At 43.0% G+C, this 26,677-nt stretch overlaps 1 protein-coding gene across 2 annotated transcripts in view; it reads left to right on the top strand.

The window, feature by feature from the left end:
• Window positions 1–26,677, top strand: part of LOC124777944 (ubiquitin conjugation factor E4 B) — a 297,870-nt gene that overhangs the window by 155,645 nt on the left and 115,548 nt on the right. For both annotated transcript variants that reach the window (XR_007015809.1, XM_047253495.1), the window contains exons 15-16: window positions 7,674–7,800; window positions 7,905–7,989. Coding sequence is in view for 1 of the 2 variants with exons in the window: in XM_047253495.1 (XP_047109451.1) it covers window positions 7,674–7,800; window positions 7,905–7,989 (212 nt within the window). In the remaining variant the exon portion in view is untranslated. The remainder of the gene's footprint in view (window positions 1–7,673; window positions 7,801–7,904; window positions 7,990–26,677) is intronic.

Below are 26,677 nucleotides of genomic sequence, written 5' to 3'. Positions count from 1 at the left end.
TGGTGGTAGGAAATAATTCTGCACTACTAGTGACCTTTTTTGGACACTACTAGTGCAATTTGCTGGTGTGGCACTGGTGCTGTGACCACCGCCTGTTGGCTTTGCAGTGAAGGTGACCTTCCTGGCAGTAGAAGCAATCTTCCGCTGTCAAAGTTCCTGCTGGTAGAAGATGAGCCATAACTAATGCTGTGCAATGGTCTTGCTGGTAGCTGGCTGTGCTGACATTCCTTAGCATCACAGCACAAAAAAGATAGCAAAAATAAAGCCAGGGTTTTAAATTTCATATTTAATCAATTGTCCACGCAGGAGAATTGTACAAACATGCCGTCGTTTGACCACCATGCAGACTCCCCCATATGTAGGACATAGTAATAAGCATTGCTGATGTAGAAAAGCAGCTGAAACTATTGAAAGCAAATAAACTGCCAGTTGTTGATGGCTCCCCAATTTGGTTTTCAAAGAGTGCTTTACAGTATTGGCCTCTTAGAACTTGCATTTATTGCGAATCTCTCACCCAACACAAAGTCCCAAGTGACTGGCAAAAAGTACTAGTGACTCTTGTATATAAGAAAGAAAGGATCTGCTAAATTATAGGCCAATATCTTTAACATCAAATCCTTGAACATATTCTCAGTTCGAATATAATAAATTTCCATGCGAGGGAAAAAGTTCCGCCCATAAATCAGCGTGTTTTTAGAAAGCTTTGCTTGTGCAGAACTCTGTTTGCTCTTTTCTCACACGAGATCAAAGCATTTGACGCAGTGTCACACTGCTGTTAACAAAGGTACAAGCATACCAGAATAGGTTCCCAAGTATGTGAGTGGCTCGGAGACTTTTTAAGTAACAGAACCCAATATGTTGCCCTCAGTGGCAAGTGTTCATCAGAGATGATGGTATTGTCAGGGGGACATGGTAAGCAGCAGTCTGTTGCGGCTTTTTGCTGTTGATGCTGTATGGAAAGGTGTCATTGTTGAGTGACTGTAGGAGGATACAAGATGACATAGACATAATTTCTACTTGTGTGATGAATGGCAGCTAGCCCTAAATGTGGAAAAATGTGAGTTAATGCAATGAGTAGGAAAAACAAACCTAATGTTCAAGTACAGCATTAGCATTGTGCTACTTAACACAGTAATGTTGATTAAATATCTCGGCATAATGTTGCAGAGCAATTAAAATAGAATGACCCTGTAAGGATTGTAGTAGGGGAGGTGAATGGATGACTTTGGTTTATTGGGAGAATGTTAGTAAAGTGTGATTCATCTGTAAAGGGGACCACATGGAGGACACTTGCGACTTATTGTTGAATACTGCTTGAATGTTTGGGATCTGCACCAGGTTAGATTAAAGGAAGATGACAAAGCAGTTAAGATGGGTACTGCTAGATTTGTTACCAGTAGGTTCAAACAATACACAAGTATTACAGAGATCCTTTGGAAACTCAGATGATAATCACTGGATGGAAGGCGATATTCTTTTTGAAGAGCATTATTGAGAAAATTCAGTGAACTGGCATTTGAGGCTAAGTGCAGAAGGATTCTACTGCTGCCATTTTGCATAGGGACCTTGAAGGTAAGATATGAGAGATTAGGGCTCATACAGAGGCATATAGGTAGTCACTTTTCTCTCTTTTTATTTGTGAATGGAACAGGAAAGGAAATTACTAATATTGGTACAGGGTATCCTCAGCCACACACCATACGGTTGCTTGCGGAGCATGTATGTAGGTGGAGATGAAAGACTGTTCCGTTGGTAGTACTTCAAGATTTTCAAAACAATGGTAATTTTTTTTTTTTTTTATTATTTGCTTGTGTCATTGCTTGCAAGGAAATGAAACTTATTTCTCTGCCTCGTGATGACTGGGTGTTGTGTGCTGTCCTTAGGTTAGTTAGGTTTAAGTAGTTCTAAGTTCTAGGGGACTGATGACCATAGATGTTAAGTCCCATAGTGCTCAGAGCCATTTGAACCAAATGAAACTTATTAAAAGTGTTTGACAGAAAACTTGTTTTAAATTCAGTAAGAACATAAAATGTCCCACTGAAAATTCACCATGATAATATTTTTTCCAGTATCTCTTAATAGTTCTGCAAAGGAATTGACTTTGTTACCCTGGTACACGAGTGACTTCCATGAAGTTATGAAAAGTCCACGGATAACAGATATGTGGAGAACTTCAGTCCCTACAAAACCTATGTGGATGGAGGTGTGGGGCTACTTACATAAGTTGTACAGTAGTGTGAGGGGAAGGAATGTGAATTGAATCAGCATTTCCATAATTTTCTAGTTAAAGTAGTGAACTGTACTTTGCTATCTGACAAAATAAACTTTTAAACAATGGCTTTAGATGAGATTGATATTAAAAAAAATATTTACTGAAGCCATATTTATTAGTACGGGAGGTGATGTCTGCTTGTGTCTGTATATGTGTGGATGGATACGTGTGTGTGTGCGAGTGTATACCCGTCCTTTTTTCCCCCTAAGGTAAGTCTTTCCGCTCCCGGGATTGGAATGACCCCTTACCCTCTCCCTTAAAACCCACATCCTTTCGTCTTTCCCTCTCCTTCCCTCTTTCCTGATGAGGCAACAGTTTGTTGCGAAAGCTTGAATTTTGTGTGTATGTTTGTGTGTCTTTCGACCTGCCAGTGCTTTCGTTTGGTAAGTCACATCATCTTTGTTTTTTGATAAATTTTTCCCACGTGGAATGTTTCCGTCTATTATATTAAGTTTTTATTGACACGCATGGAAGTTAGGTGGTCATCTCATGACAGAACAGTTCTCATATTGTCTTTTTCTCATCAGCTACACCTTTCCCATGGCAAAGTGTCTCTTCAGCTTTTGTCTTATTTGGCAGATATGTTCTTAAAAATCAAATGTTTAGATACTTCAGGGACGAATCACAAACTCTTGTACTTTGCAAGACTATATCAAATCGTTTATTAAAAACCTCTTTAAATTCCAGTCAAATTGAGTGCTTTGATACCGTTCATGATTTCCTAATATAAGTTCATATTACTTTGGGAGACAGTGTCAAGAACATAATGAAAATTTGAAGTATCTTGGAAGACCTTTCAAAGATTATTTCCTTGCTCTGCCTACACGCCATGTTCTATAAATAAGATCTGTTACCCCATTCTGGGTGCTCAAAATATTTAAGCACTAATTTAAATTATATGTGTTTGTAAATGCTTCTCTTCATGTATGAGCATTTACCTCATTCTCCACTACATTCTCAGCATAGTGTCACTGTAACTTGTACGCCCATGTCCCCAGTGCTTGTACACCCATGTCCCCAGCAACCTCAACATTGAACCATTGTCAACTTCATAACCTTGGTAGTCTCTTGAAATACTTTGAGAAACTGAATTAATTTGTCAGGTATCTGGTAATTTCAGTTCCCAAATAAGTGTATTAACTTCAGCAATTCATGATACTGCAGCAACTATTCGTTATCAAGGGTGTGACATGGGACAGTGCAAAGGTAATGGTTGTTGCGTGGAAGTCGACAATATTTTCCAAGTGTCTTTTGACAGTTATGCCCTAATCAGTAACAAACACAACCCTTTACTCGTGCATTGTAAATATCCCTGACTTGTTCACATTAGTTTCAGTTTGCTCTCGTATATCTGTATCACTTTTCTCCATATCAGTTGGGAACTCTGCAACAAACAGGACACAGTATTTCCACATCAGCTCTCACAAGACTGAATGCGTAGTCAGATAATCTGTTTTTTAGTGTATGAATTTGTTGACCTGTCAGTTGTACATACACAAGCACAATCTTCCATGTCCTGCAACCCTTGAGGTACCATAGCCACATCGTATTCATCTGCCATTTTTTGTACCATGCAAGAAATTGTTGATGCGTCAGGAAGCATGTCTCTTGCACTTGTAGTGGATTACTGCACTCCTATTACTAGCATTATGTATGCAACATCCTGAAAGCCTCAGTGTTGCTGAACGGCTTAGATCTTTTGCACACTGATCGAGGTAATGGATTTTGCTGTTATCGGAAAGTTGCTACTATTGTTGATCTGACTATTAGGACAAGCTTTGAAGGTATTAAAGTTTTGCAGCAGGGTACTGATACAGCCATCACAGAAGCCATATGAGGGTATACTGAAAAGTTATGCCTCAAAATTGTTTATGTAAAAACACAGATTTTTAAATAAAGCAAATATTATTAACATTCTGCATTTTTACCTTTCATTTCTACATATTTATTTCTCAACATTCACCCTGAGGACAAACACATTTCCTCAAATGGGAGACCAGTTTATTGACATTGTTGCTGCTGTTGTGATCTTCAGTCCTGAGACTGAATGTGGAAAAATGTAAATTAATGCAGATAAGTAGGATGAACAAACCTGTAATGTTCAGATGTAGTATTACTAGTGTCCAGCTTGACACAGTCAAGTCATTTAAATATCTGGGGGTAATGTTGCAAACTGAGTGAGGTGGAACGAGCATATGAAAACTGTGGTAGGGTAGACAAATGGTTTACTTCGGATTGTTGTGAGAATTTTAGGAAAGAGTGGTTCACCTGTAAAGGAGACCGCATAATGGACACTGAGTACTGCTCAAGTGTTTGGGATCTGTACCAGGAAGGAAGACATCTAAGCAACTCGGAGGAGAGCTGCTAGATTTGTTACTGCTAGGATCGACAAAATGTAAGTGTTATGGAGATGCTTCAGGAACTCAAATGGGAATCCCTGGAGGGAAGGCAGCGTTCTTTTCGGGGAACACTATCAAGAAAATTCAGCAAACCGGCATTTCAAGCTGACTGCCGAATGATTCTACTGCTTCTAACGTACATTGTGCATAAGGACCACGAAGATAAGATACAAGAAATTGGGGCTCATACGGAGGCAGACAGTCAGTTATTTTTCCTTTCACTATTTGCTAATGGAACAGGAGGGGACATGACAAGTACTGGTACAGGGTACCCTCTGCCACACACCTAATGGTCACTTGTAGAGCATCGATGTAGATGTAGATATTTGACGCAACCACAGTTTGAAACACCCACCACCTAAAACCGCAATGTTAAAAATTTCTGCCTTATACCAACTTTTGTACTTGAGCTAACAAAAAAACACGGGTGTTTCTTTGATCTAAGATGCTTTGTCCCACAGCTGAGTACTACGTTGCATTACAGGATGTGTGTCTTGTACAGATCGGTCAACCACTCGCAGATTGCATGTCACCAGAGCATCGAGTGTACTGACACATCATTACATTTGTGCACTTTTTATTTTAAAAACATGTTCTTATACACATTACTTTCCAAACTGGGCTTCGTCAGGTGATGTGCAGTACAAGTAACTGAACATTTGTTATATTTTCAGTATTTATATGCAGAACATATTTTGAAATAGCTTTATTTCTGATAAAATGTTTCATCTGGGCACAATTTACTATGAAACAGCGTCTATTGGGTAATTTCATGTTTTTGTTTTCTGAGGCAGAATTAGCATCTGTATTTGCATCTATCACAAAATCTGAATTTTTCAGTTCCCAGCGTATCGTCAGGGAGATTGCTTTTAAATATTCTGGAGGAAACTGTGACAGTAAATGCAATACTGGTAATGTTTTGAATGTACAAAGACGATTCAGTCAGAATACACCATTGCTGAAGGAGGTTTAGGAGGCCTCAAGATGCAATCTGGACAGTTTGCTGTCACTGTCACCCCATTCCTTCTTGGCAGCATACAGTGTTTATAGCAGCAAGCTACCAAGTACTGTACTTGTACAGTTATTCAAGATACACCCTGGTTTTAACTCTTATGTTTCACATAAGACATTTTTACTTTAGCCCCCCCCCCCCCCCCTCTCTCTCTCTCTCTCTCTCTCTCTCTCTCTCTCTCTCTCTCTCTCTCTCTCTCTCTCTGTATACTCAGCATGTATCACCTCAGTGAGGAGTTGAAGCTGACAAAGAACATATTTCATCAGACGGAATTATTGATTCAACAATAATGCTACATTTTACAGCAACACCCAATAAATTTCTGTCTTTTTCAACTTAAGCTCTGATATTAACAATGATTGTCGTGTTAAAAACTTGCAGTGAGTAAAATGACCAGACCAAGAATCATGCACAAATAATTGCTGAAAAATCTACTTTATCCTCTTCTCTTAGCTGAAGGTGTGTTTCACTCATTGTATGTACTCAGCCTATAACACACAGTGAACAAAGTATAACAACAAAAACAATCAATTATTGATAATATAATGTAAATGGGTAGATAAAAAATTTACTAACCAAGCAGTGGCACAGGAACACACACACACAAAAGGATTTAACTTCTACAAGCTTTTGGAGCCAGTGGCTCCTCCTCCTGACAGAAGAGTTGAAGGAGGAGGAGGAGGGGTGAAGAAAAAGGATTGAAGAGATTTAGGGAAAGGGGTATAGTTCAGAAAACTCACCCAGAATCCTGGGTCAGGGGAGAGTTATGAGACGGGATGAGAAGGAAAGACTCCTTTCTTTCTCATCCCGTCCAAAAGCTTATAGAAGTTAAATCATTTTGTATGTATGTGTTCCCCTGCCACCACTTAGTGAGCAGATTTTTTGTATTACACAATAAACAAATGTTGACACACCTATGCACATCAGGAATCACTCTCGTCATTTCTCTAACATGAAATGTGTCATTCATAAAATAAAATCATTTAGACAAAAGACCTCATCTTACTCTAAAATTTCCCATTTATTTCAATACTATCACACTACCACTTGACATCAGAGTGCCATCTTCTCAATCACCACTGCTTCCAACTGCAGCCACTTGTTGGTTTGTCCAGTGAACACTAAATACAGAAGAAGGGAAGGAAACTTGACCTATGTGAAGGACCTGAAATAGCATTTCATCAGGATAAACCTAATAACACGCTTAGTATATTAACAGGCGATAGGCACAATGAATTCCTTAACTTTTAAAAAGTCATTATAAACATGCCACATTTATGTGAAAATTCACAGAAAACTAATGTAAATATACATTTCACCATTAGCACATGTTGTTATTTTTGGAATTGTGAGGGACAATTGATAACTTATTGCATTCGTGTGACATTCCACACTTAGTGTTTACTTAACAAACTGTTGGGTTAGATATCATCATATGTGACAAGAAGTGAACATGGTCAGAGGCACCATGAAAGTTGTGCAGTGATGAGATGGAACCAAGGGACACAAGTTGGAAATTTTAATCTAAGAGAAAGACCTTTAATCCAAATAATTTTATTTTATGATGGCTACTTTGCATGTTGAAGAACTTATGATTAATTATTTAAACACAAAAATAAATGTGTAGCTTTGTGTTAATTTTGCTTTATTGTGTCTTATGTGGTGAATAAATATAGTGGTTAACTTAACAATCACTACTTCAGATTCATAAAAATAATGTTATTGCTCGTTCAATTTGAAGTTACCCTGTGAGTAAGCTATAAGTAATGATTCCAGACTCATAGAATTATTCTGTGTGCCACTCGATGTAGGGGAATGTAATCATCTGTAGTCAGTTTGTGGTGATAATTTTCATATGCTACATTGAAACTGTTTTCTGTTAATTTGTGTATTTGTGTATGTTATTCAACTTTTAGTTTTCCCATTGCAAAGGAAAATCATATTTCCTGTGTGCTGGATATTTGTCCTGATTTATTTTTGTGTATTTCAGATGTTGAAACTACTGGTTCCAGTTCAGAATTTTATGACAAATTCACAATACGCTATCATATAAGTGTAATCTTAAAGGGAATGTGGGATAACCCTCTACATCGTCAGGCAATTATTAATGAGTCAAGGTTTGTGGCATTTTCATCTTTTGCTGTTGTCATTTACTGAATTCATATAATTATGTAATATAGTGCACTTAAAATTTTTCTAATAAAGAACATAACTGTTTCAGATCTGGAAAACAGTTTGTAAAATTTGTTAACATGTTGATGAATGACACAACATTTCTGTTGGATGAAAGCTTAGAATCGCTTAAGGTATGAGACTTCAATGTCAAGTATTTTGTTTGTATTCTAATTATGTTCTAATTCCTCACTCATGTTATATTGTTGTTGCCACACTTTAAATAATGGTTTCTCAGTTTCATAATGTACAGAAAGTTCTGGTTGAGAATTACAAATTATTTAGGAATAAAGGAGACGACTCACTGAAAGGCAGAAGTGCTGCATCGTTAGTAGGTATACAAACAAAAGGTACAGAGCTTTGCGATCTTTCAGAATGAACTTCCTTTTTCAAGTTTGTAGGAAAAAACATGCGACACACACACACACACACACACACACACACACACACACACACACACACACCTGTCTGCCTACATTGTGCTCAGTCAACTGCCAGCTCTTTCCTGTCCCACGGTGAGTGTACTGGGGTGATGTGAGGCTGTGCCTGAGGGATGTAGAGAGGCAGGGAGGGAGTCGGGGGGGGGGGGGGGGGGGAGTCAAGTAGCTTATGGAAGAGGGGGGAGCCGTCTGTGGGCTACCTAGGGATGCAGATAGATGACGCAGGTGGCAGACGCCTGGCACTCAATTTCACAGGCTAGGACACAAGATAACAGCACAAAACTGACTGACACGATTTGGGTGGGGGTGCTGGGACGGAGGTTGGTGTAACATACACATTATATTGGGTGGGGGGACTTACTTTTAAGCCAGGGAGGCTATGGGAGAGAAAGATGTTCTGTAAGAATAGCTCTCATTTGTGCAGCTCAGAAAAGCTGGTGGTGATGGTGGTAGTGGTGGTGGAAAGGATCCAGATGTCAAGGATTGTGAAACAGACATTGAAATCTCACATGTTGTGCTGTGCTGCATGTTGTGCCACTGGGTGGTCCACCTTGTTTTTGGAAACAGTTTGGTGATAGCCATTCGTTCTAGTTGTCTGATGGTTGGTTGTTATACCAATGTAAAATGCTGTGCAGTGGTTGCAGCAGAGCTGGTATATAATATGGCTGCTTTCACAGGTGGCTGACCCATCCAGCACCACCTACTCCAGTCCTGTCACAGGCGTTTCTTACCTATCGGGGGCTGGGCCACCAGTGAAAGCAGCAATGTTATTTATCAGTGTTGCTGCAATCATTGCACAGCATTTTATATTGGTATGTCAACATCCTGGCTGTCAGCTAGAATGAATGGCCACTGCCTAACTGTTGCCAAAAACAAGGTGGACCACCCAGTGGCACAACATCCAGCAGAGCATAACAAACTCCCTCCATGCCTCTCTACATCCCTCACCCCATCCCACCCTGCACCCTCACCCCAGTTCACTCACCATGGGAAGAAAAGAGTTGGCAGTTGACTGAACACAATATAGGGAGACAGGTGTGTGTGTGTGTGTGTGTGTGTGTGTGTGTGTGTGTGTGTGTGTTTTTTTTCCTACAAGCTTGAAAAAGGAAGTTCATTCCGAAAGCTATCAAAGCTCTGAACCTTTCGTTTGTGTACCTATTCAACAATGCAGTGCTTCTTCCTTTCAGTGAGTCATCTCCTGTATTCCTAAATAACTGGTTTCCTAGTATCTGCTAAGAAGGAAAGCATGTAATTTTGCTGCAGTAGTGACTGGCTTTCTGTTCTGTGTTAACACAAACTGGTGTCGCTAATGGTCCAGTATTGTGCAATTTTATGTATGTACTGTGGTATTTCCGTAGAAGCAGCAGGAGTCGCATTCATTGATTTGCCACAAGCTGCAATTGCTTCGCCACGCGGGGTAGCCGCGTGGTCCAGAGTGCCTCGCCACGGGCCTCGCGGCTCCCCCCGTCGGAGGTTTGAGTCCTCCCTTGGGCATGAGTGTATGTGTTGTCCGTAGAGTAAGTTAGCTGAAATTAGATGAAGTAGTGTGTAAGCTTAGGGACCGATGACCTCAGCAGTTTGGTCCCATAAGACCTTGCCACAAATTTCCAAATTTGCATTTGCTTCATTAGAATTTGTAATGTTTCATGAGGTCATTAATAGTTTCAGTTTTGAACATGCTTTGTCAGTAGCTGCACGAGTTTCTTCAACAGTGTATGTACAGTGTGGTTGCCATGTAACAGCAGTGGTCTTTAGTATCCTCTCTAGCATGATACTCGCACCGTGGCTTAGTCTGACACTGATTTTGGGTCCATACATTTGTAGCATTGTAGTACTGATGAAAATTGTGCATCTACTGAGCATCGTACATAATGAAGATACAGATCTTATAGTTGTTTCTGTACTTAAAATATTAACAAAACGACAGGAAGCAGTGTAATCACATCATTGCGTCCTGCTCGGATTAGTCTTGCAACTTTCAAACATTTGTCGCAGGGACTATAAACAGAATTCTTCTTGCATAAGTTTACATCAACATTATATACAGTATAGTTCAAGCTGCCCATACAATTTGTGCTATGATCATAGGATAGATTTCTTCCTACTATGTGATTAACTGTAGTATTGGATACCACTCATACTTTTATTGTGTTACATTTGGTGCTATCACTGTTGTGGCTTTGCTAGGTTCAGTGTGTTGCATAGTTTTTGGTTTATTTGTGATCAGTTTTCGTTTGTCATAACTGATGTGACACATGATGGAGTTGACAACCCATGTCACAACTATGAATAAAAATTTCATTCCTCCTCTTCATAATTGTAACAAGTGATTTCTCCTCACAGTCTTTCAGACACAAAAGGGATGTTTACTACAAATGCATCATATACTTCATTTTCCCAGACCAAACTGTGTAAAATGTTTGAGCACCAAAATAGGTTATCCTTATGTATATTGACCTGCTGGACACAAATCTGGCCTTGTTTTTTACACAGCACCCGCAGTTTTTGTGTAAGTTGTATAGTTATTATGTAACTGTATTTGGTTTTGTGTTGCTTAAGCAATATGATTTCATTTGTAGATGCTAATTTATCAACACAAAGAACATGAAATGCTAATAAAATAGGTTTAATATAATAGAGGGAAACATTCCACGTGGGAAAAATATATTTAAAAACAAAGATGATGTGACTTACCATACAAAAGCGCTGGCAGGTCGATGGAAACACAAACAGACACATACATACACACAAAATTCAAGCTTTCGCAACAAACTGTTGCCTCATCAGGAAAGAAGGAAGGAGAGGGAAAGACGAAAGGAAGTGGGTTTTAAGGGAGAGGGTAAGGACTCATTCCTATCCCAGGAGCGGAAAGACTTGCCTTAGGGGGAAAAAAGGACGGGTATACACTCGCGCACACACACATATCCATCCACACATATAAAGACACAAGCAGACATATTTAAAGACAAAGAGTTTGGGCAGAGACGTCAGTCGAGGCGGAAGTGCAGAGGCAAAGATGATGTTGAATGATAGGTGAGGTATGAGTGGCGGCAACTTGAAATTAGCGGAGATTGAGGCCTGGTGGGTAACGGGAAGAGAGGATATATTGAAGAGCAAGTTCCCATCTCCGGAGTTCGGATAGGTTGGTGTTGGTGGGAAGTATCCAGATAACCCGGACAGTGTAACACTGTGCCAAGATGTGCTGGCTGTGCACCAAGGCATGTTTAGCCACAGGGTGATCCTCATTACCAACAAACACTGTCTGCCTGTGTCCATTCATGCGAATGGACAGTTTGTTGCTGGTCATTCCCACATAGAATGCATCACTGTGTAGGCAGGTCAGTTGGTAAATCACGTGGGTGCTTTCACATGTGGCTCTGCCTTTGATCGTGTACACCTTCCGGGTTACAGGACTGGAGTAGGTGGTGGTGGGAGGGTGCATGGGACAGGTTTTACACCGGGGGCAGTTACAAGGATAGGAGCCAGAGGGTAGGGAAGGTGGTTTGGGGATTTCATAGGGATGAACTAACAGGTTACGAAGGTTAGGTGGACGGCGGAAAGACACTCTTGGTGGAGTGGGGAGATGCACCCTCCCACCACCACCTACTCCAGTCCTGTAACCCGGAAGGTGTACACGATCAAAGGCAGAGCCACATGTGAAAGCACCCACGTGATTTACCAACTGACCTGCCTATACTGTGATGCATTCTATGTGGGAATGACCAGCAACAAACTGTCCATTCGCATGAATGGACACAGGTAGACAGTGTTTGTTGGTAATGAGGATCACCCTGTGGCTAAACATGCCTTGGTGCACGGCCAGCACATCTTGGCACAGTGTTACACCGTCCGGTTTATCTGGATACTTTCCACCAACACCAACCTATCCGAACTCCGGAGATGGGAACTTGCTCTTCAATATATCCTCTCTTCCCGTTATCCACCAGGCCTCAATCTCCGCTAATTTCAAGTTGCCGCCACTCATACCTCACCTGTCTTTCAACAATTTCTTTGCCTCTACACTTCTGCCTCGACTGACATCTCTGCCCAAACTCTTTGTCTTTAAATATGTCTGCTTGTGTCTGTATATGTGTGGATGGATATGTGTGTGTGTGCGAGTGTATACCCGTCCTTTTTTCCCCCTAAGGTGAGTCTTTCCGCTCCCGGGATTGGAATGACTCCTTACCCTCTCCCTTAAAACCCACTTCCTTTCGTCTTTCCCTCTCCTTCCCTCTTTCCTGATGAGGCAACAGTTTGTTGTGAAAGCTTGAATTTTGTGTGTATGTATGTGTCTGTTCGTGTTTCTATCGACCTGCCAGTGCTTTCGTATGGTAAGTCACATCATCTTTGTTTTTAAATATAATAAAGTAGGTTTTCATACATACCTAAATAATTTTTAGCATTTTCTGCCTCCATTATGTGTGGTGCTACTATCGTACAGTAGTGTCCAAGAGTAGTCAGCTGTGATACTTCTTGCACATTGCTCCTGATGGCATTGTTCCATTATAGATATGGTCTGATAAAATCTTTCTCCATGTTCATCAGAGACTTGTCCAAGAACACCAACAGGAAAAGAATCCATGTTTTAGTGAAGAATGCGCAGTTTTAATGACATTTGATAACCGAGATTACGGTAAGACTCTAGTAGTTTGTTGGCTAACAGATCACTGTTGTCTGCTCTCTTGTTTCCAAAGAAATTGGAACACAGTTTTTGAAAGTCCAGTTCAGGAGGGCTCACAACTATGACAAAATCAGGATCATGAATAAGCTGTCTAATTTGAGGGCAGCAAACACACCTGCTTTCACCTTGGCTTCACTCAGTGAAGGGAACTTCTGATGTAAGTATCCCAATTACTTTGAAGCAGCACAGATTTTTGCCACTTATGACTGTTATATTGAATCTTACTTAACAAAAGTTCCATACTGCCATATGTTTCCTACAAAATAATGACATAAGCTGTGGGAACAGGATGATACATACCGTATTTACTCGAATCTAAGCCGCACTCGAATCTAAGCTGCACCTGAAAAATGAGACTCGCAATACAGGAAAAAAAAAATTCCCGAATCTAAGCCGCACCTGAAATTTGCGACTCGAAATTCAAGGGGAGAGAAACGTTTTAGGCCGCACCTCCAAATCGAAACAAAGTTGGTCCATTGTAATATGAGACACAATTTACGTCGAATGAATGACGATACAGCGACAGTAGTTTGGTTCGAGTCGTAAGCTTAGCAGTTAAGCTTTACCAGGTAGCCATTGCTATGCGTCAGGCCCTCCGTCCGTATTTATGCGAGTACCATTCCTTTTTCACGTGCTCTGTCTGGTTTGAATCGATTGCTTATTTTGCTTTGATCTGATAAGTGCCGTTTTCTTTGTTATAGGTGTTCACGTCATCCTAAGCTGAAAATGCATTACTGTACTGTCATGCATTGTTTGTCGCATTCTGACAGTGCGTGTTTACGGCCTGTCGCTGCTCACGGCACGGCTTGCTTTTGTGCGCGCTACCACCGCTTACAATTAAAAAAGAGAGAGAGGGGGGAATCGTCTCATTAGCGAAACAATGGCAAGAGACTGCTATTTGTTGTTACTTACACTGCTGCTTTCTTTGATAATGATCAACAAGAACCAAATAATAGACTGCGTATTTCAGAACATGTTCTGAACGAGAATTCGGCGAAAATTTTTCTCCGTTTGAAAATCTTTGCGGCCGCTTCTGTAGTACATCAAATTCTGCACAGAAATTAGAGTCATCTTAGATTTAAAAATCTGGTCAGTTGCCATACTTCATTTCTGACTGTATCACATTAGGCATAAGAATAATACGAATATAAACATGACACGATACGTATATTCTTCCGCGTTTGCTGTTGTCTCACTCTAGTTTCGTAGTTTATTAGGCAGGATTTTAATGAGATAGCAGCAAACGCGAAAGAATACATGGCAAAATGTTTATATTCGATTATTCTTATGGTGAAGAGAATACTGCATGTGATTCACATTTCATCAAGTTCCTATTAGCAACCAACTCTTCTCACTGGTAGGAAAAAATTCAGAACGTACAGTTGGCCATATTGACAAACATCCTAAACAGTTTTGCCAGTCAGATTTTTGTAGTACATTGAAATTCTGCTACATTCGAAGATGAACAATACGGAATTTGTATTTACTTCGTTGGATAATGTATGAAAATGCAGTGGTCGAAACTCGGGGCGGAGAAAAAAAAAGCTCGTCTTCCACCTTTCTTTCTTTTTTAATTTATTTACTGACGCAGAGGTTTTGGCGAAAGTATTTATCTTTGTGCCTACAAAGCATACCTGTGTAGCGCTACATATATTCGACAGCAGAAGTTATAGTTGTAGCGGCACCTACCAACATTTTTCAGAACTTCCGCTTGCTTTGCACTCGATTCTAAGCCGCAGGCGGTTTTTTGGATTACAAAAATCGGAAAAAAAGTGCGGCTTAGATTCGAGTAAATACGGTATTGATGTTGTGAAGGAGTACTGCTTTGAGGGTAGTTTTGGAGCCATCAACAAATAGTCACCATTCTGCTGATATATGTTTCATTTCCATAGCATTAAACAGACCATTCATATCATTGCAATTATGGAATGAGTCTTCCTTGTCAAAGAATGTTGCTAAGGCAACCTGACGATATTGAAAGAAACACACCGTAGCATCTTTGTATAGTAAATTCCACTGTTTCAAATGTGAACCCAAAAGTTAGGTCCACAGCTCGTGGTCCAGTGGCTAGCATTGCTACCTCTAGATCACAGGGTCCCAGGTACGACTCCTGGCCAGCTTGGGTATTTTATCTGTCTGGGGTCTGGGTGTTTTTGTTGTCCTTATCATTCCGTCATCATTCAAGAAAGTGGCTAGACTTGACGGTGTACAGATTGGGAATGTGACAGGCGCTGATGACCACGCCGTTGAGCGCCCCATAAACCAATCATCATCATCAAAAGTTAAACTTGTACCTTTGAAAGATTCAGCTTCCAAACAAGATCATTCAGATCATTTTGTGTCAGGAGATGTGGCATTGTTTCTTCATAATCGAAATCAAATTTTACATTCTTCGCCTCTGTACTAGAATTGACGTAGGTTTCAACTTCCAACGATGTCCACAGCTCGTGGTCTAGTGACTAGAGTTGCTACCTCTGGATCACGGGAACCCAGATTCGATTCCCGGCCAGGTTGGGGATTTTCTCTGCAAGGGAACTGGGTGCTTGTGTTGTCTTCAGAATTTCATCATCATTCGTGAAAAGTGGCATGACTGGACTGTGGAAAGATTGGAAATCTGTATGGGCACTTATAATCATGCAGTTGAGTGCCCCACAAACTAAATATTATCATCAAATTCCAATGAGTGTGTGTTGGGAGGAACAGGGACAGTTAAGGAAGAAGTGTATTGTACAGATTGAACAGTGAGTTGAATGGATACTTGATCATGTTTCTAGCCCTGCCCTTCATCCTTGCTGTTTTAACCATGTGGAAATAGAAATTATCTATGAGACTGGTTGGTTCTCACCATATCATTGGAATAGCAAAAGGCATTGCAACTTTACCTTTTATCTTCACTCAGTCATAAAGACGAGATGAACAGTTCACACAGACAGTATGTGGTGCCCATTTTCGGTCCTGATCACCCGAAATAAAGATCATACAATTTCTTAACCACTGATGTCACATGTTGTTTGCTTGATTTAATAGTGCACTCAACAAAGATGAAGCAAAAGTTATTTGGGTGACTTTAAGATACCCATGACATTGTAAAGACACTGACACAAATGCACCACTAAAACAAAATGAAACACAGCACAGGGTATATTTAGACCGCACTACTCACACTCATGAATGCACAGCCAAACAAAGAATGCATTTCCTCATGACTGATAACAACGTGGTGTTCAGGAGCGACAGACAGTAAGTCACACATTGTTGCCATGTTATAAAAGATTAATAATAGGAAAGCTTTCTGACAGTCACGTCATGAGGGTAGCCTCAATAGGTTGCATTTCTTAAGCAATCTACTGATTTTCTTTTTACAAACATATTTTTGAAACTGTGTGTGCTAACAACAAATAACATATTCGTGCTTTGGGGGTGAAAATACATAAGAAACAACCATTTCCATTCTTGAAAATTTGTTGTTGTTGACTACGAACCTAGTGTGTGGACATACAAGGTGAGAATGTGGGTCTCGCGGAAGGCACGCGCGCAATAGTCCCTGCAGTCACGCTATCCTCTGTGCCCAACATCTGCCATGTAAGCGGGAGATCCCGGCTTCGAGTCCCAGTTGGGGCACAGATTTTCACCTGTCCCCGTTGATATATATCAATGCCCTTTAGCAGCTGAAGGTATTAATATAATTCTAATTTTGGTGTAGTGAAATGTCAATGAATATTCATTCATTAGGAATACCTCATGTCATCTGTTTAAAAGCCCTCTTTTCATTTTGTAACAGGGAAAATGCGCAATTCCATTCTATTTGTGTTACATGTTTATTAAAAGCTGTTGTTATTATTTTAGTGTTATTCAGTTACAATCAATCTCATACATTGTCGATCAGAACCCCATGTACAAACTTTCAGAGATTGTTCAGATACCTTTAGAGAATTTTGGTATAAGGGACTCACATTCTCTGGCAGCTCATTACAGAGCCACTGCATTTCATTTCTTTTGTTTCTTGCCCCCAGTATCATTTTGTCTGTACTGCACTGACAATAGTGCACAACAATGTAAATGTCAACAGTATGCCCAGTGTGCATTTTTTCATTCACTCATGGTACCTGCTGTTGACGAAAGTAGTGCCACAGCCCGCCCCTGCCCCCAACCTCGTTGCCCTCAAGTTTGCATTCAGCACTGCTTGTTTGTGTCCTAATTTTGGTTATTGATACTATTAGTTATGTGTTAATTGTGATGCACTGCAGCACTATGGATAGGTTTACTGATGAAGAGTGCACCTTTTGTATGGGTTCACTGAATGCAGTGGAAGAGTGGCTTGATGATGCTATGCTGAGCTGTTTCCGCAGAGGCAGCAACGATGTCACAATATTTATCTATCTGTACATAGGCACCTGTGAGATAATGGATCCTTCCATGTTTAATGGAAGTTATTGGTGTGTGATATGCTAGAACCACCAATATCGAAGAGAATGTGTTACACACCATTGATGACAGTCGTGTCTCTAGTGGTCGGTGTGTTGCGTGAGCTCTGATCACAAGCCAATCAACTGTTCTGAGAGTCTTACATGAACAACAATTGCACCCATGACCACCACAGCAGATTCAGTCATTGCAGCTGGTGGATTTCCTATTTTGGGTGAAATTTGTGAATTGGTTCCTACAGCAATGTACAGAAAACCCCAGTTATCCTGCTTGCATGTAGTTTACAGGCATGGCCACATTTACAGAAGTTGACATTTCCAGCAGTAAGAATAGCCATGTAAGGAGCAACGAAGTTTGCTGGGAATGTATGGGCTGGTATTGTCAGTTATTTTCTGATTGTCCCTTACCCACTTCTATGTACACTGAACAGTCATGTACAAAACATTCCTTCAACATCCTCTCTCACAGTTCTTAGAAGATCTGCCACTGAGAATTTGTCAGCTTATGTGGTTTTAAAATGACAGGTCACCAACACAGGGTTGTTGCATTACTCAGTGTTTTGTGTTTTGGTTATTGCATATTACTGGCTTAAGAAGGTATTTTCATAGAAGAAAGGACGATTGCAATAACAAATCGAACAAATCCTAGTTACATTATTAGTTGGTAATAAGCAGCTGGAGACCATGGGTCCCTGTACCAAAATACTCAGAAGGTATCCTGTGAAACTTTGACAGTGGAGTTCTGGTTCACCCTGTATTTTGTCTGTGGGCTGAGAAACAGTAACAGAATTCGTGCTCAGTATTTGTGCTGCCAAAAGTGATCCAAATTATCGTTATTGTATTTTAACTTAGGTATAAGTTGACAATCAAACAAATGAACAAAAGGCTTAACTAAATACCAGATATCACATTTATTGAATGAAGTATAAGTTTAAGTATACCTGATGACACTATATATACAGGAAATAATTATGCCCTGGAATACAGACACTACAGGTAGTATGATATGAAAACCTCTTCTGCTTTCAAAACCATTGAATGTCTTCACCTGTTACTCTGGCAAGAGATCCTCGCAGGGTGCTACCATCTGAAGCTAGGTGGACCCAGGTTTTTTTTCCAACAAGGTTATTACAATAGTGTTCCCAGAGAAGAGAGAGATAGGAAACTTTGGAGAGAAAGGGAGCTGGAAAGCAAACCACTGGAATTGTTCAAGCAATATAAGACAGACGCTTCAAGTGTGTCCAGACACAAGTGGGAATAACTGATTGGTTTAGGAATGCTATTGATTTGAGGCAAGGAATTGTGGTGCCACCATTATTTTTTATAATTGTGGTGGACGAAATTGTGAAAGAGGCAAAAGAAGCTTAGAGAGGAAGGGAGGTGAAGTTATTGCTATTTACCAATGAAATTGTGGTTTGGAGAACTGACAGTAAGGCTGTAAAAGAAGAAATAGACATTTTAAATGAAAAGAATTAAGAAATTTTGTGCTAACCAGAGGAGACAGAGAATGCAAGGGACAAATTAATATTAATGGACAGGATATGGCAATTGTGGATTAACTTTAAATATCTAGGAAGTGACATAGTGGAGAATGCAAGAATGGAGGTAAAAGTTAGCAAAGGGGTAAAACAGAGTAATGCCTTTTACCAGTGTGTGAGGGTACAAGATGTACTTAACACTCATCCTGACATACGCATCAGAGACCTGGACAGTGACAAAAAGAGAGGGAAGTAGAATCCGAGGTAATGAACTGAAATTCCTAAGAAGTATGTTACAGAAAATGGGAAGAAACATAGTGATAAATGAAGATGTTAGGGAAGAATTTGGAGTAGAAAAACTGAGCGAGAGAGTTGAGGAAAACAGGCTAAAATGGTTGGGACATCTAAAGAGAATGGAAGATAGAAGACTAACAAAACAAATGATTGAGAATAAGAGTGAGGCCCAGAGCAGCCAAGCAGTCAGTTAACACCAGTTTAAGAAGAAGGAATCTGGACTGGAACAAAACAGTTACAGAAGAAGAATGGTGGAAAGATGGTGGGGAAGTGGAGAAGTATCATAAATGTCCCAATCCAGTCTGATGTCCCCCCTGCGGGTCCGGGGATTAGAATAGGCCCGAGGTATTCCTGCCTGTCGTAAGAGGCGACTAAAAGGAGTCCCACCTCCTCAAGGCGGTCGTTAGCGCCTGCGTCCGGAGACGGACGGTTCCACGACCTCTATTTGCGGTCATTTTGCTTTTTCACTTCTCGTTTCTTCCTTCCTTTGGTTGGTTCCTTTCTTTGCTCTTTTCCACCTCACTGTCTTCCTTACTCTTTCCCTTGTCTTCTTCTCCTTGCCTTCTCATTGCCTTCTTCTCCTTACCTTCTCCTTGCCTTCTTCTCATTGCCTTCTTCTCATTGCCTTCTTCTCATTGCCTTCTTCTCATTGCCTTCTTCTCATTGCCTTCTTCTCATTGCCTTCTTCTCATTGCCTTCTTCTCATTGCCTTCTTCTCATTGCCTTCTTCTCATTGCCTTCTTCTCATTGCCTTCTTCTCATTGCCTTCTTCTCCTTGCCTTCTCTGGTCTCCGCCTCGGCGTTTGAGACAGACTGTCCTCTCTCTCCCTCTCTCTCTTCTTTTTCCTCTTCTTCCTTTCTCCCTGTGCGTGCCTGAAGGCCGACCCACGCGTTCGCACGCGTAGCCGGTGACAGGGTAACGCGTAATTCCCCGCCCTGGGTAGACATGTAAGGCACGCGCGTACCCCCTGGTAAAGGCCAGGCCGGGGGAGGGGTGATTGCCTGAGCTGATACCTTCTGACCATGCCGATTGGTCCCTCCGTCTGTTTCTCGGGAAGTGTGACCTGAGGTGTAAACATTCACCTAAGGCGGGAGTGCCCTCTGAGAGGGTCCCCACAAGGAAGGAGCGTGCCATCGGAGACACTGGCAATCATGGGGGATTCCTCCGCAATGGATTTCACTCCATCTGTCTCGACTTCTGCCCAAAAACGGAAACGTGACCAGCCACCAGTGACAAAAGTACTACCGCCTGCCCCACAGTTCCTCGTCGTTTCTCGATCTGAGGACGGAAAGGATTTTTCCTCTGTCAACCCTTTCGTTATCCAGAAGGGTGTAGATGCCATAGCCGGATCTGTCAAATCTTGTACCAGGTTGCGTAACGGTACCTTATTACTAGAAACTGAGAGCGCCTTTCAGGCGCAAAAACTGCTTCGGGCCACACTCCTGTACACGTTCCCTGTGCGGGTGGAGGCTCACCGAACTTTGAATTTGTCTCGTGGTGTGGTCTATACTAGCTCCCTCGACGGATTGACTGACGAGGAGATTCAATCATTCCTCGCTGAGCAGGGCGTGACGGCTGTCCATAGGATCATGAAAAAGGTCAACAATGACCTTGTACCGACCCGGACACTTTTCTTGACCTTCGATAGTGTTAAGCTGCCATCGCGCATCAAGGCGGGCTACGAGGTTATTTCTGTTCGCCCCTATGTCCCGACACCTACGCGCTGCTACCAGTGTCAGCGTTTCAATCACACTCGACAGTCTTCTTCCAATGCGGCTAAATGTGTCACTTGTGGCAGGGATGCCCATGAGGGTGACTGTCCACCTCCGTCTCCTCGTTGTGTGAACTGTCAGGGTGACCATGCAGCATACTCCCGCAACTGTCCTGTCTATAAGGAAGAACGCTGTATCCAAGAAATTCGGGTCAAAGAAAAAGTGTCCACCTCAGCTGCTCGCAAGCTATTGGCTAGTAGGAAGCCCACGCTGCTCCCAGCGGGGAAATACAGTACTGTCCTCGCCTCTCCTCGGACTACCAGGGAGGTGGCAACCCAGACATGCGATCTGACCTTCAGCACCACGGTCGTCCGTTCGGCCAGTGCTAAGATCGCCCGGTCGACGTCTCCTCTTCCTCCCGTCACCTCTCAGACACAAGCACCTTCATCAGCTTCTGCCAAGACGAAGACCCAGAAGTCAGATGCACGGGCCTTCAAGAAGGAACCGTCCCGTGCAGACTTCCTACATACCTCGACCTCCCAGCCTTCGACCGGTACTTCCACCAAACGTCCTTCCAAGAAGGCTCATAGGAAGCACAGTTCTCCTTCTCCGCCACGGCGCATTTCTTCTCCTGCGCCACCCAGCGGTTGCCGCCGCAGGCCGTCATCCGTTTCGCCTGGCCGCACCGCTGGTAGCCAAACATCTGGCTGTTCACCGGCGGAGGAACCCCCACCTCCCGGCCATCTTCCCAAGATGGCCGATGAACCTATAGACCCAATGGACGATGACTGTCCGCCTACTGATAGCGGCGGCAGTGCTCGCTCGAAGCCAGGCGCTCAGCGGCCTTCGAGGTGACCCCTTCTTTCATCTTCCTTTTCTCCTTACGATGGCACTTATTCACTGGAATATTCGCAGCATTCGCTCCAACCGAGAGGACTTGAAGTTGCTGCTCCGCTTGCACCGTCCGCTCGTCGTAGCCCTCCAGGAAACGAAGCTATGCCCATGCGATCAAATTGCCTTGGCACACTACACCTCTGTGCGTTTTGACCTACCCCCTGTGGTAGGTATCCTGGCTCGTGGAGGGGTTATGTTGCTGGTCCGGGATGATATTTACTACGATCCCATCACGTTGCACACCGGCCTGCAGGCAGTTGCCGTCCGCATTACTCTCCCCACTTTTACATTTTCCATTTGTACCGTTTACACTCCATCGTCATCTGCCGTTACCAGGGCAGACATGATGCAACTTATTGCTCAGCTACCTGCACCATTTTTGTTAACTGGAGACTTCAATGCCCACCATCCCCTTTGGGGCTCTCCAGCATCCTGTCCGAGGGGCTCCCTGTTAGCAGACCTTTTCAACCAGCTCAATCTTGTCTGCCTCAATACTGGCGCCCCTACTTTTCTTTCGGACACATCTCACACCTATTCCCATTTAGACCTCTCTATATGTACTCCCCAACTTGCATGCCGGTTTGAGTGGTATGCACTTTCTGATACATATTCGAGCGACCACTTCCCGTGTGTTATCCATCTCCTGCAGCATACCCCCTCTCCGTGCTCCTCTAGTTGGACCATCTCCAAGGCAGACTGGGGGCTCTTCTCTTCCAGGGCGACCTTTCAGGATCAAACCTTCACCAGCCGCGATCGTCAGGTCGCACACCTCACGGAAGTCATTCTCGCTGCTGCTGAATATTCCATCCCTCACCCTACTTCTTCTCCACGTCGTGTACCGGTCCCCTGGTGGACTGCAGCATGTAGAGACGCTTTACGTGCTCGTCGACGTGCTTTACGCACCTTTAAACGCCACCCTACAGTGGCGAATTGTATCAATTATAAAAGATTACGTGCACAGTGTCGTCGTATTATTAAAGAAAGCAAGAAAGCCAGCTGGGCTGCTTTCACAAGCACCTTCAACAGTTTTACTCCTTCTTCTGTTGTCTGGGGTAGCCTGCGCCGGCTATCTGGCACTAAGGTCCACTCACCAGTTTCTGGCTTGACGGTCACGAATGACGTCCTTGTGGCCCCTGAGGATGTCTCCAATGCCTTCGGCCGCTTTTTCGCCGAGGTTTCGAGCTCCGCTCATTACCACCCTGCCTTCCTCCCCCGCAAACAGGCAGAGGAGGCTAGGCCACCTAACTTCCGCTCCTCGAATCGTGAAAGTTATAATGCCCCATTCACCATGCGGGAACTCGAAAACGCACTTGGCCGATCACGGTCCTCCGCTCCAGGGCCTGATTCTATTCATATTCAGGTGCTGAAGAACCTTTCTCCTGCGGATAAAGGTTTTCTTCTTCGTACTTACAATCGCATCTGGATTGAGGGACATGTTCCTGCATGCTGGCGCGAGTCTATTGTTGTCCCGATTCCTAAGCCGGGGAAGGACAAGCACTTGCCTTCCAGTTATTGACCCATCTCGCTTACCAGCTGTGTCTGTAAAGTGATGGAGCGAATGGTTAACTCTCGATTGGTTTGGCTGCTCGAGTCTCGACACCTACTTACCAATGTACAATGTGGATTTCGTAGGCGCCGCTCTGCTGTTGACCATCTGGTTACCTTGTCGACCTTCATTATGAATAACTTCTTGCGGAAGCGCCCGACCGCGGCTGTGTTCTTTGATTTGGAGAAGGCTTACGACACCTGTTGGAGGGCGGGCATTCTCGGCACCATGCATACATGGGGCCTTCGCGGTCACCTCCCTCTTTTTATTCGTTCTTTTTTAATGAATCGACAGTTCAGGGTACGTGTGGGTTCTGTCCTGTCAGACACCTTTCGCCAGGAGAATGGGGTGCCACAGGGCTCAGTTTTGAGCGTCACTCTCTTCGCCATCGCGATCAATCCAATAATGGATTGCCTCCCAGCTGATGTATCAGGCTCCCTTTTCGTGGACGATTTTACCATCTATTGCAGCGCACAGTGTACACGTGTCCTGGAGCGCTGTCTTCAGCATTCTCTTGACCGTATTTACTCCTGGAGTGTCGCCAATGGCTTCCGTTTTTCTGCCGAGAAGACGGTCTGTATTAACTTCTGGCGCTACAAAGAGTTTCTCCCACCGTCCTTACGACTCGGTCCCGTTGCTCTCCCAATCGTGGAGACGACAAAATTTTTAGGTCTTACATTTGACAGGAAACTTAGCTGGTCTCCACATGTGTCATATTTGGCTGCCCGTTGTACCCGTTCTTTAAAAGTCCTCCGCGTTCTTAGTGGTATGTCGTGGGGAGCGGATCGAACCGTCCTGCTTCGTCTATATCGGTCGATCGTCCGCTCCAAGCTGGATTATGGGAGCTTCGTATACTCCTCTGCACGGCCATCCATCTTACGCCACCTCAACTCCATACAACATCGAGGTTTACGACTTGCGATTGGAGCGTTTTATACTAGTCCCGTAGAGAGTCTTCATGCTGACGCTGGCGAATTGCCACTCACCTACCGGCGTGATATACTGCTTTGTCGGTATGCGTGTCGGCTACTGTCCATGCCCAACCACCCGTCTTATCGTTCCTTTTTTGACGACTCTCTTGACCGTCAATACGGGTTGTATGTCTCTGCCCTGCTACCCCCTGGAGTTCGCTTTCGTCGCCTCCTTCAACACCTTAATTTTTCACTCCCTGCAACCTTTCGAGTGGGCGAGAGCCACACGCCACCTTGGCTCCAGGCTCAGGTCCGCATTCACCTTGACCTCAGCTCGCTCCCGAAAGAGGTTACCCCTGATTCAGTCTACCACTCCCGTTTTGTTGAACTTCGTTCAAAGTTCATCAATATGACCCTCATTTATACCGATGGCTCAAAGACCAATGACGGGATCGGGTGTTCTTTTATTGTCGGGGCACAAAGTTTCAAATACCGGCTCCATGGCCATTGTTCGGTCTTCACAGCTGAGCTCTTTGCCCTCTACCAGGCTGTTCTTTACATCTGCCGCCACCGACATTCTGCTTATGTCATCTGCTCCGATTCCCTGAGCGCCATCCAGAGCCTCAGTGATCCTTATCCAGTTCACCCTTTCGTGCACCGGATCCAACGCTCTCTTCAGCAGCTGGTGGACGTCGGTTCTCCGGTTAGCTTTATGTGGGTCCCTGGCCATGTCGGTATCCCTGGGAACGAAGCTGCAGATGCCGCGGCCAAGGCTGCGGTCCTCCAGCCTCGGACAGCTTCTTGTTGTGTCCCTTCATCAGACTGTAGCAGGGTCATTTGTCGGCGCATTTTATCGCTGTGGCATGCCGATTGGGCTGCACTTACAGACAACAAGCTTCGGGCTTTGAAACCTCTTCCCGCGGCTTGGACGTCCTCCTCCCGCCCTTCTCGGCGGGAGGAGGTCGTTTTGGCCCGGTTACGCATTGGACACTGCCGGTTCAGCCATCGCCATCTGCTGACGGCTGCGCCGGCGCCGTTCTGCCCATGTGGGCAATTGCTGACGGTCCGCCACATTTTAATGTCCTGTCCGGATTTTAACACACTGCGTCTAGATCTTAACCTGCCATGTACTTTAGATGCCATTTTAGCGGATGACCCACGAGCGGCTGCTTGTGTTCTTCGTTTTATCAATTTGACAAACCTCTCTAAGGACATTTTATGATGCTGTTTTTTAATCCTATGCCTGTCAGTCTGTCTTTTATCGTGTTTTCCCTTTTAGTTGTTGTTTTAAACTTGTGCCTCGCGGTGCATTCTTAACGTAGTCAGGGCGCTAATGACCATTGAAGTTGTGCGCCCTAAAACCACAAAAAAAAAAAAAAAAAAAACCCTGCCTGATGCTGGATAAAGGGGAGCAGAAGAAGATGATGACGTCTCACACAGCCACACTGTTTCCTTCCTGTAAGTGACAGAAACTCAGGAAAATACTATAGACAAAGAAATTTCAGTGCTTTTTCTGGACATCTGGCTTTTAAAGATCATAAACTGTAATTAACAAAAGGAGAAAGTATAAAAATGCAGCAAATGAACCAGACAAAAGAGAACACAGACATTTGAAATACGCGATTGTGGAAACTGGCAAAGCTGGAATGGTTAGACAATAAATGCAAGGCTGTAGAAGCATGTATGCCTATTGGAAAGATAATGTGGAGTATAGGTAAATTAGAGAGAGGTTTGGAGAAGAGGGCAGCAGCTGAATGAATAGTAAGAGCTCAGATTGCAACCTTTACTAAGCAGAGAAGGGAAGGCTCATAGACAGAAGGAATACATAAAAGGGTATACATAGAGAAACAAACTTAAAGACAGTGTTATGGGAAGAGAAGAGGGAATAAATGGGAGAGATGATATTGAGAGAAGAATTTGACAGAACTCTGAAAGACATAAATCAAAACAATTTCCCTGGAGTAGATGACTTTCCTTAAAAATTACTGAGAACCTTGGGAGAGCCAACAATGACAAAACTATTCTGCCTTGTATGCAGCATATGTGAGACAGGTGCAATATCCCATTTCAAGAAGAATCTTATAAATCATATTCCAAAGAGGGCAGGTGCTGACAGATGTGAGTATTACTGAAACAATTTAGTAAGTCATAGTTGCAAAGTACTGACAAATTATGTACAAAAGAATGATAAGATTAGAATAATTACTGCTTGCATAGTGGCATTCAGTCAGTCATTTTTCCCATGCTCCATATGTGAATGGAACAGGAAGACACCCAATAACTGGTACAATGGGAATTACACTCTGCCATGCACCTCGTGATGGTTTGCAGAGTATATATATGTAGATGTAGATGTAGACAAAATGCCCAATGCCAACATTGAGGAAGATCAGTTTGGTTTGCTGAGAAATGTAGGACCTCGCAAGAGCATACTAACCATA

The sequence above is a fragment of the Schistocerca piceifrons genome, chromosome 2 (assembly GCF_021461385.2).
Source record: "Schistocerca piceifrons isolate TAMUIC-IGC-003096 chromosome 2, iqSchPice1.1, whole genome shotgun sequence".
Taxonomy (NCBI): Eukaryota; Metazoa; Arthropoda; class Insecta; order Orthoptera; family Acrididae; genus Schistocerca; species Schistocerca piceifrons.
The sequence above is the reverse complement of the archived record's forward strand: the minus strand, read 5'-3'. Positions and strand labels throughout refer to the sequence as shown.